The sequence below is a fragment of the Gossypium hirsutum genome, chromosome A04, assembly GCF_007990345.1.
Source record: "Gossypium hirsutum isolate 1008001.06 chromosome A04, Gossypium_hirsutum_v2.1, whole genome shotgun sequence".
Classification (NCBI taxonomy): domain Eukaryota; kingdom Viridiplantae; phylum Streptophyta; class Magnoliopsida; order Malvales; family Malvaceae; genus Gossypium; species Gossypium hirsutum.
In genome coordinates, this window is record NC_053427.1 from 1,924,973 (window position 1) to 1,937,554 (window position 12,582).

General features: G+C 32.3%; 2 protein-coding genes across 2 annotated transcripts; both read right to left on the minus strand.

Moving 5' to 3' along the window:
• Window positions 1-1,575: 1,575 nt before the first annotated feature.
• LOC107932765 (polygalacturonase) lies at window positions 1,576-3,196 on the minus strand. Its single transcript, XM_041110720.1, has 4 exons — window positions 3,028-3,196; window positions 2,628-2,936; window positions 1,988-2,503; window positions 1,576-1,911 (listed from the first exon to the last, which is right to left on the minus strand). Exons 1-4 carry the CDS (start codon window positions 3,166-3,168, stop codon window positions 1,654-1,656), a joined length of 1,224 nt encoding a protein of 407 aa, XP_040966654.1. The 5' UTR covers window positions 3,169-3,196; the 3' UTR covers window positions 1,576-1,653.
• Window positions 3,197-10,339: 7,143 nt separating this feature from the next.
• LOC107942091 (polygalacturonase) lies at window positions 10,340-11,927 on the minus strand. The gene is given in 4 exon segments (NM_001327459.1): window positions 10,340-10,658; window positions 10,735-11,250; window positions 11,375-11,683; window positions 11,775-11,927. Coding segments are annotated over 4 exon segments (1,224 nt in total). The 5' UTR covers window positions 11,916-11,927; the 3' UTR covers window positions 10,340-10,400.
• Between the last annotated feature and the right edge of the window lie 655 nt (window positions 11,928-12,582).

The following is a 12,582-nucleotide window of genomic DNA, read 5'->3' on the forward strand; positions in this document are numbered from 1 at the left end:
AATGCTTCACATCGTGTGTGGTTGACCAAGCCTAAGGTCTCTATCTATAGAAATATCGCAAAAGTCTTGGTCGAACAAGAAGAAGAAAAAATATAATAACATTTTAAGAGAGAATATACAAAATTCTCTAGTAGGAATATGTATGGGCTTCAACACCCTTTACAGATAGGATTGTCGCCCATCTTACGTGAGATGGGTCATTGGATTTATCTGATGTATTTGGTATAATTATATGTGTTATTTAGAAATTTAATCGACTCATATATTTTAACCAACCAAATAAAAAAATTTCTATTTCCCAAAATATTAATAATTTATTTAATCAATTGAAATAAATTTTACTAATTCACACAATTAAATTAATTTCCAAACCTAGTTCTAACTCCGTTAAATTCATGACATGTTTACCACACTAGAATGTATGGGTAAATGAATTTAATTATCTTGTTCAACAAGACTGCGCTGATTAATTAATTTAATTTTTACTTTAAGCATCAGTTAAGTGATTACTATTAATTAAATAATAATTCAAATAAATTAATTTAGTCTTTAAGTCATCTCTCTTTTATAACGAGAAATTCCATTCACTACGGATAGTGATACATTCGATCTTTTTCTGTAATTCATCAATTTTATTTATTCATCTCATCAATTCAAATGCAAACCATCAAGGTTGTATAGAGCTAGTAGAGGGGCCCATCGGATTTGTGGCCCCGAAACTACTATTTCAGTTTCACTGAAATTTGGGCTGTACATAGTTAAAGCGTAGGCTCAAATCCATGAACGGATGAAATTTATGAGAAATTTCTATTGATGTTGGAGTGGCGAATATCGATGTCTCTTTATGGGCCAAAAACTGAAAATGTAAACATTCAAATTTAGAATTTTTTTCAAATTAAATCTCAATAAAGTTTTACAATAACGATACTTCAGATCGTGTGTGGTTGACCAAGCCTATGGTCTCTATTTATAGAAAAATTGCAAGAGTCTTGGTCAAATAAGAAGAAGAAAAAATATAATAACATTTTAAGAGAGAATATACAAAATTCTCTAGTTGGAATATATATGGGCTTCAACACCCTTTACAGTTAGGGTTGTTGCCCATCTTACGTGAGATAGGTCATTGGGTTTATCTGATGTATTTGGTTTAATTATACGTGTTATTTAGAAATTTTGTCGACTCATATAATTTAACCAACCAAATAAAAAAATTTCTATTTCCCAAAATAATAATTTAATTAATCAATTGAAATAAATTTTACTAATTCACATAATTAAACTATTTTCCAAACCTAGTTCTAATTCCGTTAAATTCATGACATGTTTAATTCCGTTAAATCTCGAATTTAATATTTTATTTTTCCTTAAAAGTACTGCGTTGGAAGATGGATTTTATAAAAAAATTATACTTAGATAAAGAAAACTTCAATAATTAATTCTAATTCAATATAGAAACTCAGTAATGGTTTTGTTATTAGTTTAAATGAACTAAATTTTATCACATTTCGGCTCTTTGTATTGATGTGTATATTAAAAGCATTGAATTCATAGCAAAAGTTTATTAATAGCAAATAATTAAAATGAAAAATAATTGTTTTTATATAATATGAATAAATATATTAATTACAATTGCATTGAATTTGTTGGTATGCTTTAAGCGGAGGCACTAGGGGTTTTTGGGACAGGGCCGGAACATGGAATCGGGTTTAATTTGCCACTAGTTATAGGCTTGACATTCAAACATTGGGATGTTGCGGGTTCAGCTCCGTTGTGCTTAATGTCAATGTCCGCAAGTTCCACATTTTGACATGGCGAAGAACCGCTGCAAATAAACTTGATAGCTTCTGGAAGCGCAGATGTGCCACGGATGTTCTTAAAGCTAATGTTGCTTAGTTTAACTTTGGATTCTTCCTGCATCAACACAACAATGATTCAATGATCGATTAAATATTGTTACTCAATTAGGATTTTGATAAGAATGTTATACATTTTTCTTGCATTTATTCCATGGGCAATATTGTTGATCAATTAGGATAGGGGAAGAGACATTATTCATGGTAATATCCTCAAAATGTATTTCTGATACTGCCCCACCATGTTCGCCTGGCCAAGTTTTGATTCGAGCTCCATTCGAAGTATTAGTGATGGTGCAGTTTGAGATTTTGATTCCCTCAACTGGCTCTTCATTTTGGAACTTTCCAAGACTACCGATACTTATACCATGTCCTGGTCCACAAGTTATTTCTTTTATGACCATATTTTTAGTGCCATCTCCGATAGAAATACAATCATCACCAGTTTTAATGTCAGAGGCAATAATATTGACCCCCTCTGATTTGCCCATGTGAATCCCATCTGTGTTTGGGCTCTCGTCCGGTGCCTCTATCTTCAAACGTTCGAGGGTAATGTTTTTGCAAGCAAAAACATTAATGTGGAATAGTTTACTGTCTTTGCTAGTTATGTCTTGTATCAATGCATTGGTCACAAAGTCAAACCTTATATTCTGTTTAATTTTTGAGTTAGCAAAGTAACACACGAAAAAAAGATGTTAGTTATAATTATATTTTGATAATAATAATAAGAGGAAAAAGAATAAATAAATTCTGGCAAGAGGGAAGAAAGCTGACAACGGGAAGTTTGGAACGAAATTCACGATTCTCGCAAGTATTCTTCTCATAAGCAATGCTTCCTTGACCATCGAAAATTCCTCCGCCAAACATTTTGAAATTTTCAACACTATAGAATCTAACCCAATTAGGGTCTTTGAAAGCACTAGGATCAGCCGGAGCCTGTATAGTGCCCTGAACATTAATCTCAATAGGAGCCTTGCATGGACCTTCTAAGTTTACTTTTGATAATAAATATGTCCCTTTAGGAATCACAACTGTTGATGGAGTTACAGAGGCACATGCTTCTTTCCAAGCATCCAAAAATGGCTAAAATGAAATGAATAAACACATCAGTTTGAAATATAATTTTCTCATATTTTCACCTTTGAGGTACAAAGTTAAGAGCAATTGAACTTGCCTTACTCAAATCCGTTTTCCCGTCAGCTTTTGCGCCAAACTTGGCAACAACATCAAAAGCATCTGATTGGACTTTAGAGGCTGAAATGAATAATAATAAAAGTACAAACATGGAAGGAACAATATTAAGGTGTGGTGCCATGTTTTTATTTGGTTTTGAAATTAAAGGAAGAATGGCTTTTCCTTTTGTTTTGTTCCAAATATATAGAAAGTTCGAGAAATTACAACCAGTCAAATATATTACTATTTAATCAATTTGGAAAAGTCATATGGCCAAGCTTCAATTTCTATGATAAGCTTGTTTCTTTAATATCAACTTCGCACGGTTAGATAGTTTTGTGGTTAATTTTTTCACAACTTGAATACTTTAAACTATGTGAAAGGATTTGATTATGGAAAGATTGAAAAGTATTATTTTATATTTTATCTTCAAAATAATATATTTATTAGATGGTGGCGAATATAATTATGTTCCGTCAAATTTATAATTGTTATTTCGAAATGTATAATCCTAATTATTCAATAAAAATTGTTGATACAGGAATGTGGTTTGGTGGTTGACGAAGGTTCACACCATATTGCCGAAAGCAATTCTGGTGGTTTCTGGCACTCTTCTCAATCACTGTTTTCCTGGCCCTATAATACCTAACCGAGCTAACATTCACCTCGGACTTCTGTAACGCTGGGGTTCGTACAAGTGTACACAGCCGTTATCAAGTAATAAGTAAGTATCGAGTTATCGTCTCCACAGGGATTGTATTTGTGTTAAATCACTTAATTGTAAAATTATATTAACAACTTGGTAAATAAAAACACATTATGATTTGGAAGTGATGATTAAAATTAAATATATTAAAATAAATTCAACAATCCCTAATGCAATTTATCCTAAACATGCAACTATACGAATGAAATAGATTTTAGCAGAGTTAAACACAATTTGCAACAATTATAATAGAAATAAACTGGTACAATTTCTTTAATTAAACTCAATTTATTATCATCACGCTTAATAATATTCAGAAAAACATTCTATGGCAACTCGATCTTTCATGAGTTTGGAAACCACATTCGGTCCTTTTGGAATCCTTTACTTAGTAAATACGCTGTTTATTGATCCTTATTTACTAAGGGTTTCTTAACATTCGTGTGAGGTAACAGAGACGTGTTAGGTTTGAAACAGTTTAATCACACAAATCTAAAAAATATGCAGATAATAGAGCTTGGTTGGAGCTGTTATGCAACCTACAATTTAATCGTGTTAGGATCTAAATTGAGCATGCACATTTCAATTATGTTTCCACTAGCCGTCGTCTGGTTAGGATCTCTAAGCTAATTCAAGTGCATTTCAATCACGTATGAACAAAATATAGACTTGATTTTAATTGAAAACATAATTGATTGAGGCACAAACATTATAAGCATGAATCAAATAAATATTATTTAATCAAAATAATCATCCTAGCTTAAATAAAATTAAGCTAACATTGTTGTAAGCAAGAACAAAGAACACATAGCAAACATTTTTAGATTAAATTAAAGAAAGAAAAGATTAAACCCAAATCAAAGTGGCTATCGCCCAAGACTCTGACTGACGAGGCTCTTTCGCTCCTTCGCTTTGCTCCTTTGCTGATGGCTCTCCAAGGTGGCCGACCAAGGGCTCTTTAAGAGGCTTAATTGCTAAAATCTCTATGAAGAGATGATGCTAGCCGTGGGAAATGAAAAATGCTAAGAGAATTTTGAGAGAAGAGAGAATGATGAATGATGAGGGATGAATAGAAATGTGAGAGTGAGGTCTTATTTATAGGTGAAGAGAGAAAGATAGTTTACCAAAAATAGGAGTTTTTATCTTTTGAAGCATCTTCCATGGGTGGCCGGCCATAATTTGAGGAAGTTGAGCTGGTTTTTGCTTGATTTTTTGTCAATTTGAGTGCCACAATAACTCGGGACTGAGACTCGGCCAAGTGCAAATCTTCATGTAAATCTTTAATTTCTTCAACTCTTCCAGGACTTTGTGCAATTAAACCAGAGAGTGGGCCATGAGCAGCCAAATTTTGGGTTGACTTGGTCCCCAATTTGGACGGTTTTGTAATCAAATAAAGCTACTAGACCTATCCAAAATAAATCAATGAATTAGAGGACCAAAGAAAGAAATTTATCCAATTTAATTAATTAATCAAAACCCAAATTATTAATGAAAAATTTTAGAATGAATTATTAAATATAGTTTTATATTTTATTATTTAATTTAATCATGTATGGCCCACTTTATGTCATAAAAATATAATATGCTCAAATTAATTTAAAATAAGCCATTTTATGCATGAAAACTATATAATAAAGATAAAATCAGAAAAAGAGACTAACCATTGAGAATCTAAAAGCAAAAACTCCAAATCGCATCAACAAATTCCGTGATCTTTAAGTGATAATCGCAAAATACACAAGCATTACAATTAATCTCGATGTAAAAATCATTCCTCTCTAAAAACCACTTTACAGTTGCACAAAATTTTGTCTCATTCTCCATTTTGGGGTTAAATTTTTTTTATATGTAATAAGTAAATATAAAATGGTGTCATTTCATTATCGAATAATGTGGTTAATAAGTCCTCAATAGATTCAGACGTTCGAGAAGAAAGACATTGTGCAAGTTTGTCAAAGAAGCTTTGGAGATTAGAAAAGCACTAGGTTTGGCTGTGGACTGGAAAGACCAAGTAATTACTAGTGGCCTATTCAATTTAGAAATTAGATATCAATCTTGATTGTGTTGGAAACATTCATTTAGAAAATGATTTTTTTAAACAACAAAAAAATTAAAAAAATTCTAAAACTAAGTAATTTTCATATTTATAGGGACAAACCCTTTCACGAATATCATACTTGTGTTCTGAATTAGGCGGTCTAAGTCGTTTCTCAACATTCTACCGATAAGATCTTCTTAACTATTCACAAACCTTAGCTAGTTTGTAACACCATTAACCCGTATCCGTTGCCGGAATAGGGTTACAGGGTATTACCGATCATTATAGAACATTTACAGATCAAACATATAATTTGCTATTCATTTTCCAAGATTACTTATAACCTCCCTTAATTGGACCCTCAAGGCCCAATATGAACATTAGAAACAAATCGGGACTAAATCGAAACCTCATAAAATTTTTCCCAAAATTTTCAAAATTTCACTTATGAATAGTACCACTCACGCCCGTGTGGTCAGACTGTGTGATTACACACGCCCATTGACTTGGGACACGCCCGTGTAACTCTCTGTTTTTGACATCATCAACAAATTAGGGGCACACAGCTAAGGCACACACCCGTGTGCTTAGGCTGTGTAGTAAATTAATTCCTCAAAAGTAGCTACAAACTTCACACGGCCAGGGCACATGCCCATGTCCCTAGACCGTGTCTCTCACACGGCTAAGACACACGGCTGTGTCTCAGTCGGGTCTCAACCGTGTGGCCAACATTGAGCATTCTGTTTCATTTAATTAAGGTGTAGGGGACACAAAGCCGGACCACATGCCCATGTACCCAGGTCGTGCGTCACACACGGCTTAGACACAAGCCCGTGTATCTTACTCGTGTGGATAAAATAAGGCCATTTCGTAGCCCTATTTCTCAGCCAACTTTAACCATTTTCTTGCATGAAAACTTACATGTATATGCCAACCAACCCAACCAATTTCCATCATCCAATTTGATATATTACTAATCTTAATCATGCTCATAAATTTACCTTTTCTTTATTTCACAAAATATGTCTCATGAAAAGTGTTGTTTAACTTGTTAAACATATAAAACTTATCATATAACACCATACCATACCAAGTCATCACAAGATACACATTACTAACCATTCCAATGGCTAGTTTACAAATCAACATATTACTTCATCATTTGGCCACATTAGCCTATACATGTCATTATATCAAAACAAGTTTATCATTTATACCAAGATCATGGAGTTGATAGTGTGATGATTGCTCCGACTCGAGTCCAACCTTCACGAGCTTCGAGCACTATAAAATAGGAAAATAAACCTAGTAAGAATTATATGCTTAGTAAGTTCATATAACTAAAACTACACTTACCAATCATTCTTAACAAGTAAATCAGATATAAACCAATTATCCATCAATTTAGCAAACTAGCAAATATTGCGTATTCACAATCATTCAACCAAATTGGTTAGTACAAAAACACTAATATGCATAAATGAGCTCATCATGTCATTTCTTCTTATTTCACCTATTATACCATTTCTTTTGAATCTTTGAATTTCCTATGGACCTTTCCTTTTCCAGTTGCACACCCGAGGTGCACATTCCCTTTTCAAATGGTACACACAAAGTGTACATTTCCTTTTCAAGTGTGCACACAAAGGGTACATTTTCTTTTCAAGTGCACACACAAAGTGTACAAATACTTTTCAAGTGTACATACAAAGTGTAGGTTTCCTTTTCAAGTGTACACACAAAGTGTACAAATCCTTTTCAAGTGTACACACAAAGTCTACAAATCCTTTTCAAGTGTACACACAAAGTGTACGTTTCCTTTTCAAGTGTCACCCTTTTAGGTGAAATTCCTTTTCATAATGAGATCAAAAGATTACCCTTTTCAGAATAACCTTTACGACAATGTATGCAGGACCCCATTTACAAATGTAATCGCCTGTACAATCGGAAATCAATATTCGAACAGATTCTTGTACCTTTTCATCAATTACATATATCATTTGTCAATATTTTCATGCTACATATACATGTCATTTAAATATCATAATTCTCACAAGTCAATAATCAAATCAATACATTTTCATACTTAATTAAGTTATACGAACTTACCTTGACAATTGATCGTATCTTCTAATCCGAGACTTTTTCTTTTCCTTGACCTTTTATTTGTTCGATATTTCTCCATCTGTATAAATAAATTTAATCATCAATTCTATAATTTCCACATTCAATCGAGTCCATTTCACTTTCTAGGCAAAAGTACCATTTTCCCCCAAACTTTTAATTAATTCCAATTTCGTCCCTAGGCTCGGAAATTGAAATTCATGATATTTACTCCTTATTACAAGCCTAATCAAAATTCTAATATAACTTTTATAGCACATTTATTTCACAAATATTAGAATTTTTCCAAGAATTACACCACTTTAGTCCCTACACATGTTTTCACTAAAAATCACTTTGTAAAAGTTGTTTATCTATCAACAACCTTTCATTTTCAATCATAAACTTTCAATTTACAGCATATTATCAATGGAAAAATTTCTAAACTTTTATTTCTTTTCAAATTAATCCCCCAAAGAAAGAAATTAAGCTTTCCCGGTTTCAAAACTATGACAATCACTAAAAACGGGACATAGAACTTACCAATTCAAGCTTAAAAAGTTTCCTTTCTCTCTCCTAGGGTTTCCATGTGCTTTATGAAGAAGATGATTAAAATAAGGTTTTTATTTCTATTTAATCATTTATCATATATTAATTAATTTCAATTTCTAATTTAGTCCCTGCCCTTTTTCAATTTTTGAATGGATGAATCACTAAAAATATCTACATATTTTTCATCGATGGTCTAACTTCTATATAAGGATGCTATTTGATCCTTATAGCTATTAGAATCCAACTTTGACATTTTATTCAATTTAGTCCTTTTTGCAATTAGACACATAATCGATAAAATTTTTCCATAAAAATTTTCATGCAATATTCCTATCATATTACCTATCATTTTATGAAATTTAAACAATTTTATTTTTCGGACTTGAATTTGTTGTCTCGAAACCACTATTTCGAATTAACTGAAATTTGGGTTGTTGCATAGTTAAAGCGTAGGCTCTAATCCGTGAACGGATGAAAGCTATGAAAACTTTCTATTGATGTTGGAGTGGTGAATATCGATGTCTCTTTATGGGCCAAAAACTGAAAATGTAAACATTCAAATTTAGAATTTTTTTTTGGAAATTAAATCTCAATAAAGTTTTACAATGTCGATGCTTCACATCGTGTGTGGTTGACCAAGCCTATGGTCTCTATTTATAGAAAAATTGCAAGAGTCTTGGTCAAACAAGAAGAAGAAAAATTATAACAACATTTTAAGAGAGAATATACAAAATTCTCTAGTAGGAATATGTATGGGCTTCAACACCCTTTACAGATAGGGTTGTCGCCCATCTTACGTGAGATGGGTCATTGGGTCTATCTGACATATGTGGTATAATTATTTGTGTTATTTAGAAATTTAATCGACTCATATAATTTAAGCAACCAAATAAAAAAAATTTCTATTTCCCAAAATATTAATAATTTAATTAATCAAATGAAATAAATTTTACAAATTCACGCAATTAAATTAATTTTTCAAACCTAGTTCTAATTCCGTTAAATTCATGACATGTTTACCACACTAGAATCTATGGGTAAATGAATTTAATTATCTTGTTCAACAAGACTGCGCTAATTAATTAATTTAATTTTTACTTCAAGCATCAGTTAAGTGATTACTATTAATTAAATAATAACTCGATTAAATTAATTTAGTCTTTAAGTCATCTCTCTTTTATAACGAGAAATTCCATTCACTACGGATAGTGATACATTCGATCTTTTTCTATAATTCATCAATTTTATTTATTCATCTCATCAATTCAAATGCAAACCATCAAGGTTGTATAAAGCTAGTACAGAGGCCCACTGGATATATGATTAGAGCTCAAATAGTTTGTAATTAAGTGCCATGACCGATCTCTCCTTATTATATATCATTATGAAAACAACTCGCCAAGTGCTCGTCCAATGAATTTTTCGTTTGTGCTTTAGCCTCATAGGATATCCTCAATCCTTTTAATTTATATCCGTTCACCCAAAATGATATGGTCATATCTCATGGTAACCATTACATCTTCTTCCATGAAAAATGTAAAGTCAACGGAAAAAGAAACAAACCAATGCACAAATATAATCATATGTTTAAGCACACAAATAATACAGGAATATGTTTTGCAAAAAATTTGGACGACGAACTTTCATTTTTTAATTAGAATCTCGAATTTAATATTTTATTTTTCCTTAAAAGTACTGCGTTGGAAGATGGATTTTATAAAAAAATTATACTTAGATAAAGAAAACTTCAATAACTAATTCTAATTCAATATAGAAACTCAGTAATGGTTTTATTATTAGTTTCAATGAACTAAATTTTATCACATTTCGGCTCTTTGTATTGATGTGTATATTAAAAGCATTGAATTCATAGCAAAAGTTTATTAAAAGCAAAGAATTAAAATGAAAAATAATTGTTTTTATATAATATGAATAAATATATTAATTACAATTGCATTGAATTTGTTGGTATGCTTTAAGCGGTGGCGCTAGGGGTTTTTGGGACAGGGCCGGAACATGGAATCGGGTTTAATTTGCCACTAGTTATAGGCTTGACATTCAAACATTGGGATGTTGCGGGTTCAGCTCCGTTGTGCTTAATATCAATGTCCGCAAGTTCCACATTTTGACATGGCGAAGAACCGCTGCAAATAAACTTGATAGCTTCTGGAAGCGCAGATGTGCCACGGATGTTCTTGAAGCTAATGTTGCTTAGTTTAACTTTGGATTCTTCCTGCATCAACACAACAATGATTCAATGATCGATTAAATATTGTCACTCAATTAGGATTTTGATAAGAATGTTATACATTTTTCTTGCATTTATTCCATGGGCAATATTGTTGATCAATTAGGATAGGGGAAGAGACATTATTCATGGTAATATCCTCAAAATGTATTTCTGATACTGCCCCACCATGTTCGCCTGGCCAAGTTTTGATTCGAGCTCCATTCGAAGTATTAGTGATGGTGCAGTTTGAGATTTTGATTCCCTCAACTGGCTCTTCATTTTGGAACTTTCCAAGACTACCGATACTTATACCATGTCCTGGTCCACAAGTTATTTCTTTTATGACCATATTTTTAGTGCCATCTCCGATAGAAATACAATCATCACCAGTTTTAATGTCAGAGGCAATAATATTGACCCCCTCTGATTTGCCCATGTGAATCCCATCTGTGTTTGGGCTCTCGTCCGGTGCCTCTATCTTCAAACGTTCGAGGGTAATGTTTTTGCAAGCAAAAACATTAATGTGGAATAGTTTACTGTCTTTGCTAGTTATGTCTTGTATCAATGCATTGGTCACAAAGTCAAACCTTATATTCTGTTTAATTTTTGAGTTAGCAAAGTAACACACGAAAAAAAGATGTTAGTTATAATTATATTTTGATAATAATAATAAGAGGAAAAAGAATAAATAAATTCTGGCAAGAGGGAAGAAAGCTGACAACGGGAAGTTTGGAACGAAATTCACGATTCTCGCAAGTATTCTTCTCATAAGCAATGCTTCCTTGACCATCGAAAATTCCTCCGCCAAACATTTTGAAATTTTCAACACTATAGAATCTAACCCAATTAGGGTCTTTGAAAGCACTAGGATCAGCCGGAGCCTGTATAGTGCCCTGAACATTAATCTCAATAGGAGCCTTGCATGGACCTTCTAAGTTTACTTTTGATAATAAATATGTCCCTTTAGGAATCACAACTGTTGATGGAGTTACAGAGGCACATGCTTCTTTCCAAGCATCCAAAAATGGCTAAAATGAAATGAATAAACACATCAGTTTGAAATATAATTTTCTCATATTTTCACCTTTGAGGTACAAAGTTAAGAGCAATTGAACTTGCCTTACTCAAATCCGTTTTCCCGTCAGCTTTTGCGCCAAACTTGGCAACAACATCAAAAGCATCTGATTGGACTTTAGAGGCTGAAATGAATAATAATAAAAGTACAAACATGGAAGGAACAATATTAAGGTGTGGTGCCATGTTTTTATTTGGTTTTGAAATTAAAGGAAGAATGGCTTTTCCTTTTGTTTTGTTCCAAATATATAGAAAGTTCGAGAAATTACAACCAGTCAAATATATTACTATTTAATCAATTTGGAAAAGTCATATGGCCAAGCTTCAATTTCTATGATAAGCTTGTTTCTTTAATATCAACTTCGCACGGTTAGATAGTTTTGTGGTTAATTTTTTCACAACTTGAATAATTTAAACTATGTGAAAGGATTTGATTATGGAAAGATTGAAAAGTATTATTTTATATTTTATCTTCAAAATAATATCTTTATTAGATGGTGGCGAATATAATTATGTTCCGTCAAATTTATAATTGTTATTTCGAAATGTATAATCCTAATTATTCAATAAAAATTGTTGATACAGGAATGTGGTTTGGTGGTTGACGAAGGTTCACACCATATTGCCGAAAGCAATTCTGGTGGTTTCTGGCACTCTTCTCAATCACTGTTTTCCTGGCCCTATAATACCTAGCCGAGCTAACATTCACCCCGGACTTCTGTAACGCTAGGGTTCGTACAAGTGTACACAGCCGTTATCAAGTAATAAGTAAGTATCGAGTTATCGTCTCCACAGGGATTGTATTTGTGTTAAATCACTTAATTGTAAAATTATATTAACAACTTGGTAAATA

Excerpts from the sequence above, each read along its gene's own strand:
- LOC107932765 (XM_041110720.1), bottom strand. The coding sequence starts at position 3,168 with ATGGCACCACACCTTAATATTGTTCCTTCCATGTTTGTACTTTTATTA. Across the intron at positions 2,937-3,027 it reads GGAAAACGGATTTGAGTAAG|CCATTTTTGGATGCTTGGAA; the intron begins GCAAGTTCAATT and ends ATTTCATTTTAG. Across the intron at positions 2,504-2,627 it reads TTCGTTCCAAACTTCCCGTT|AATATAAGGTTTGACTTTGT; the intron begins GTCAGCTTTCTT and ends AAAATTAAACAG.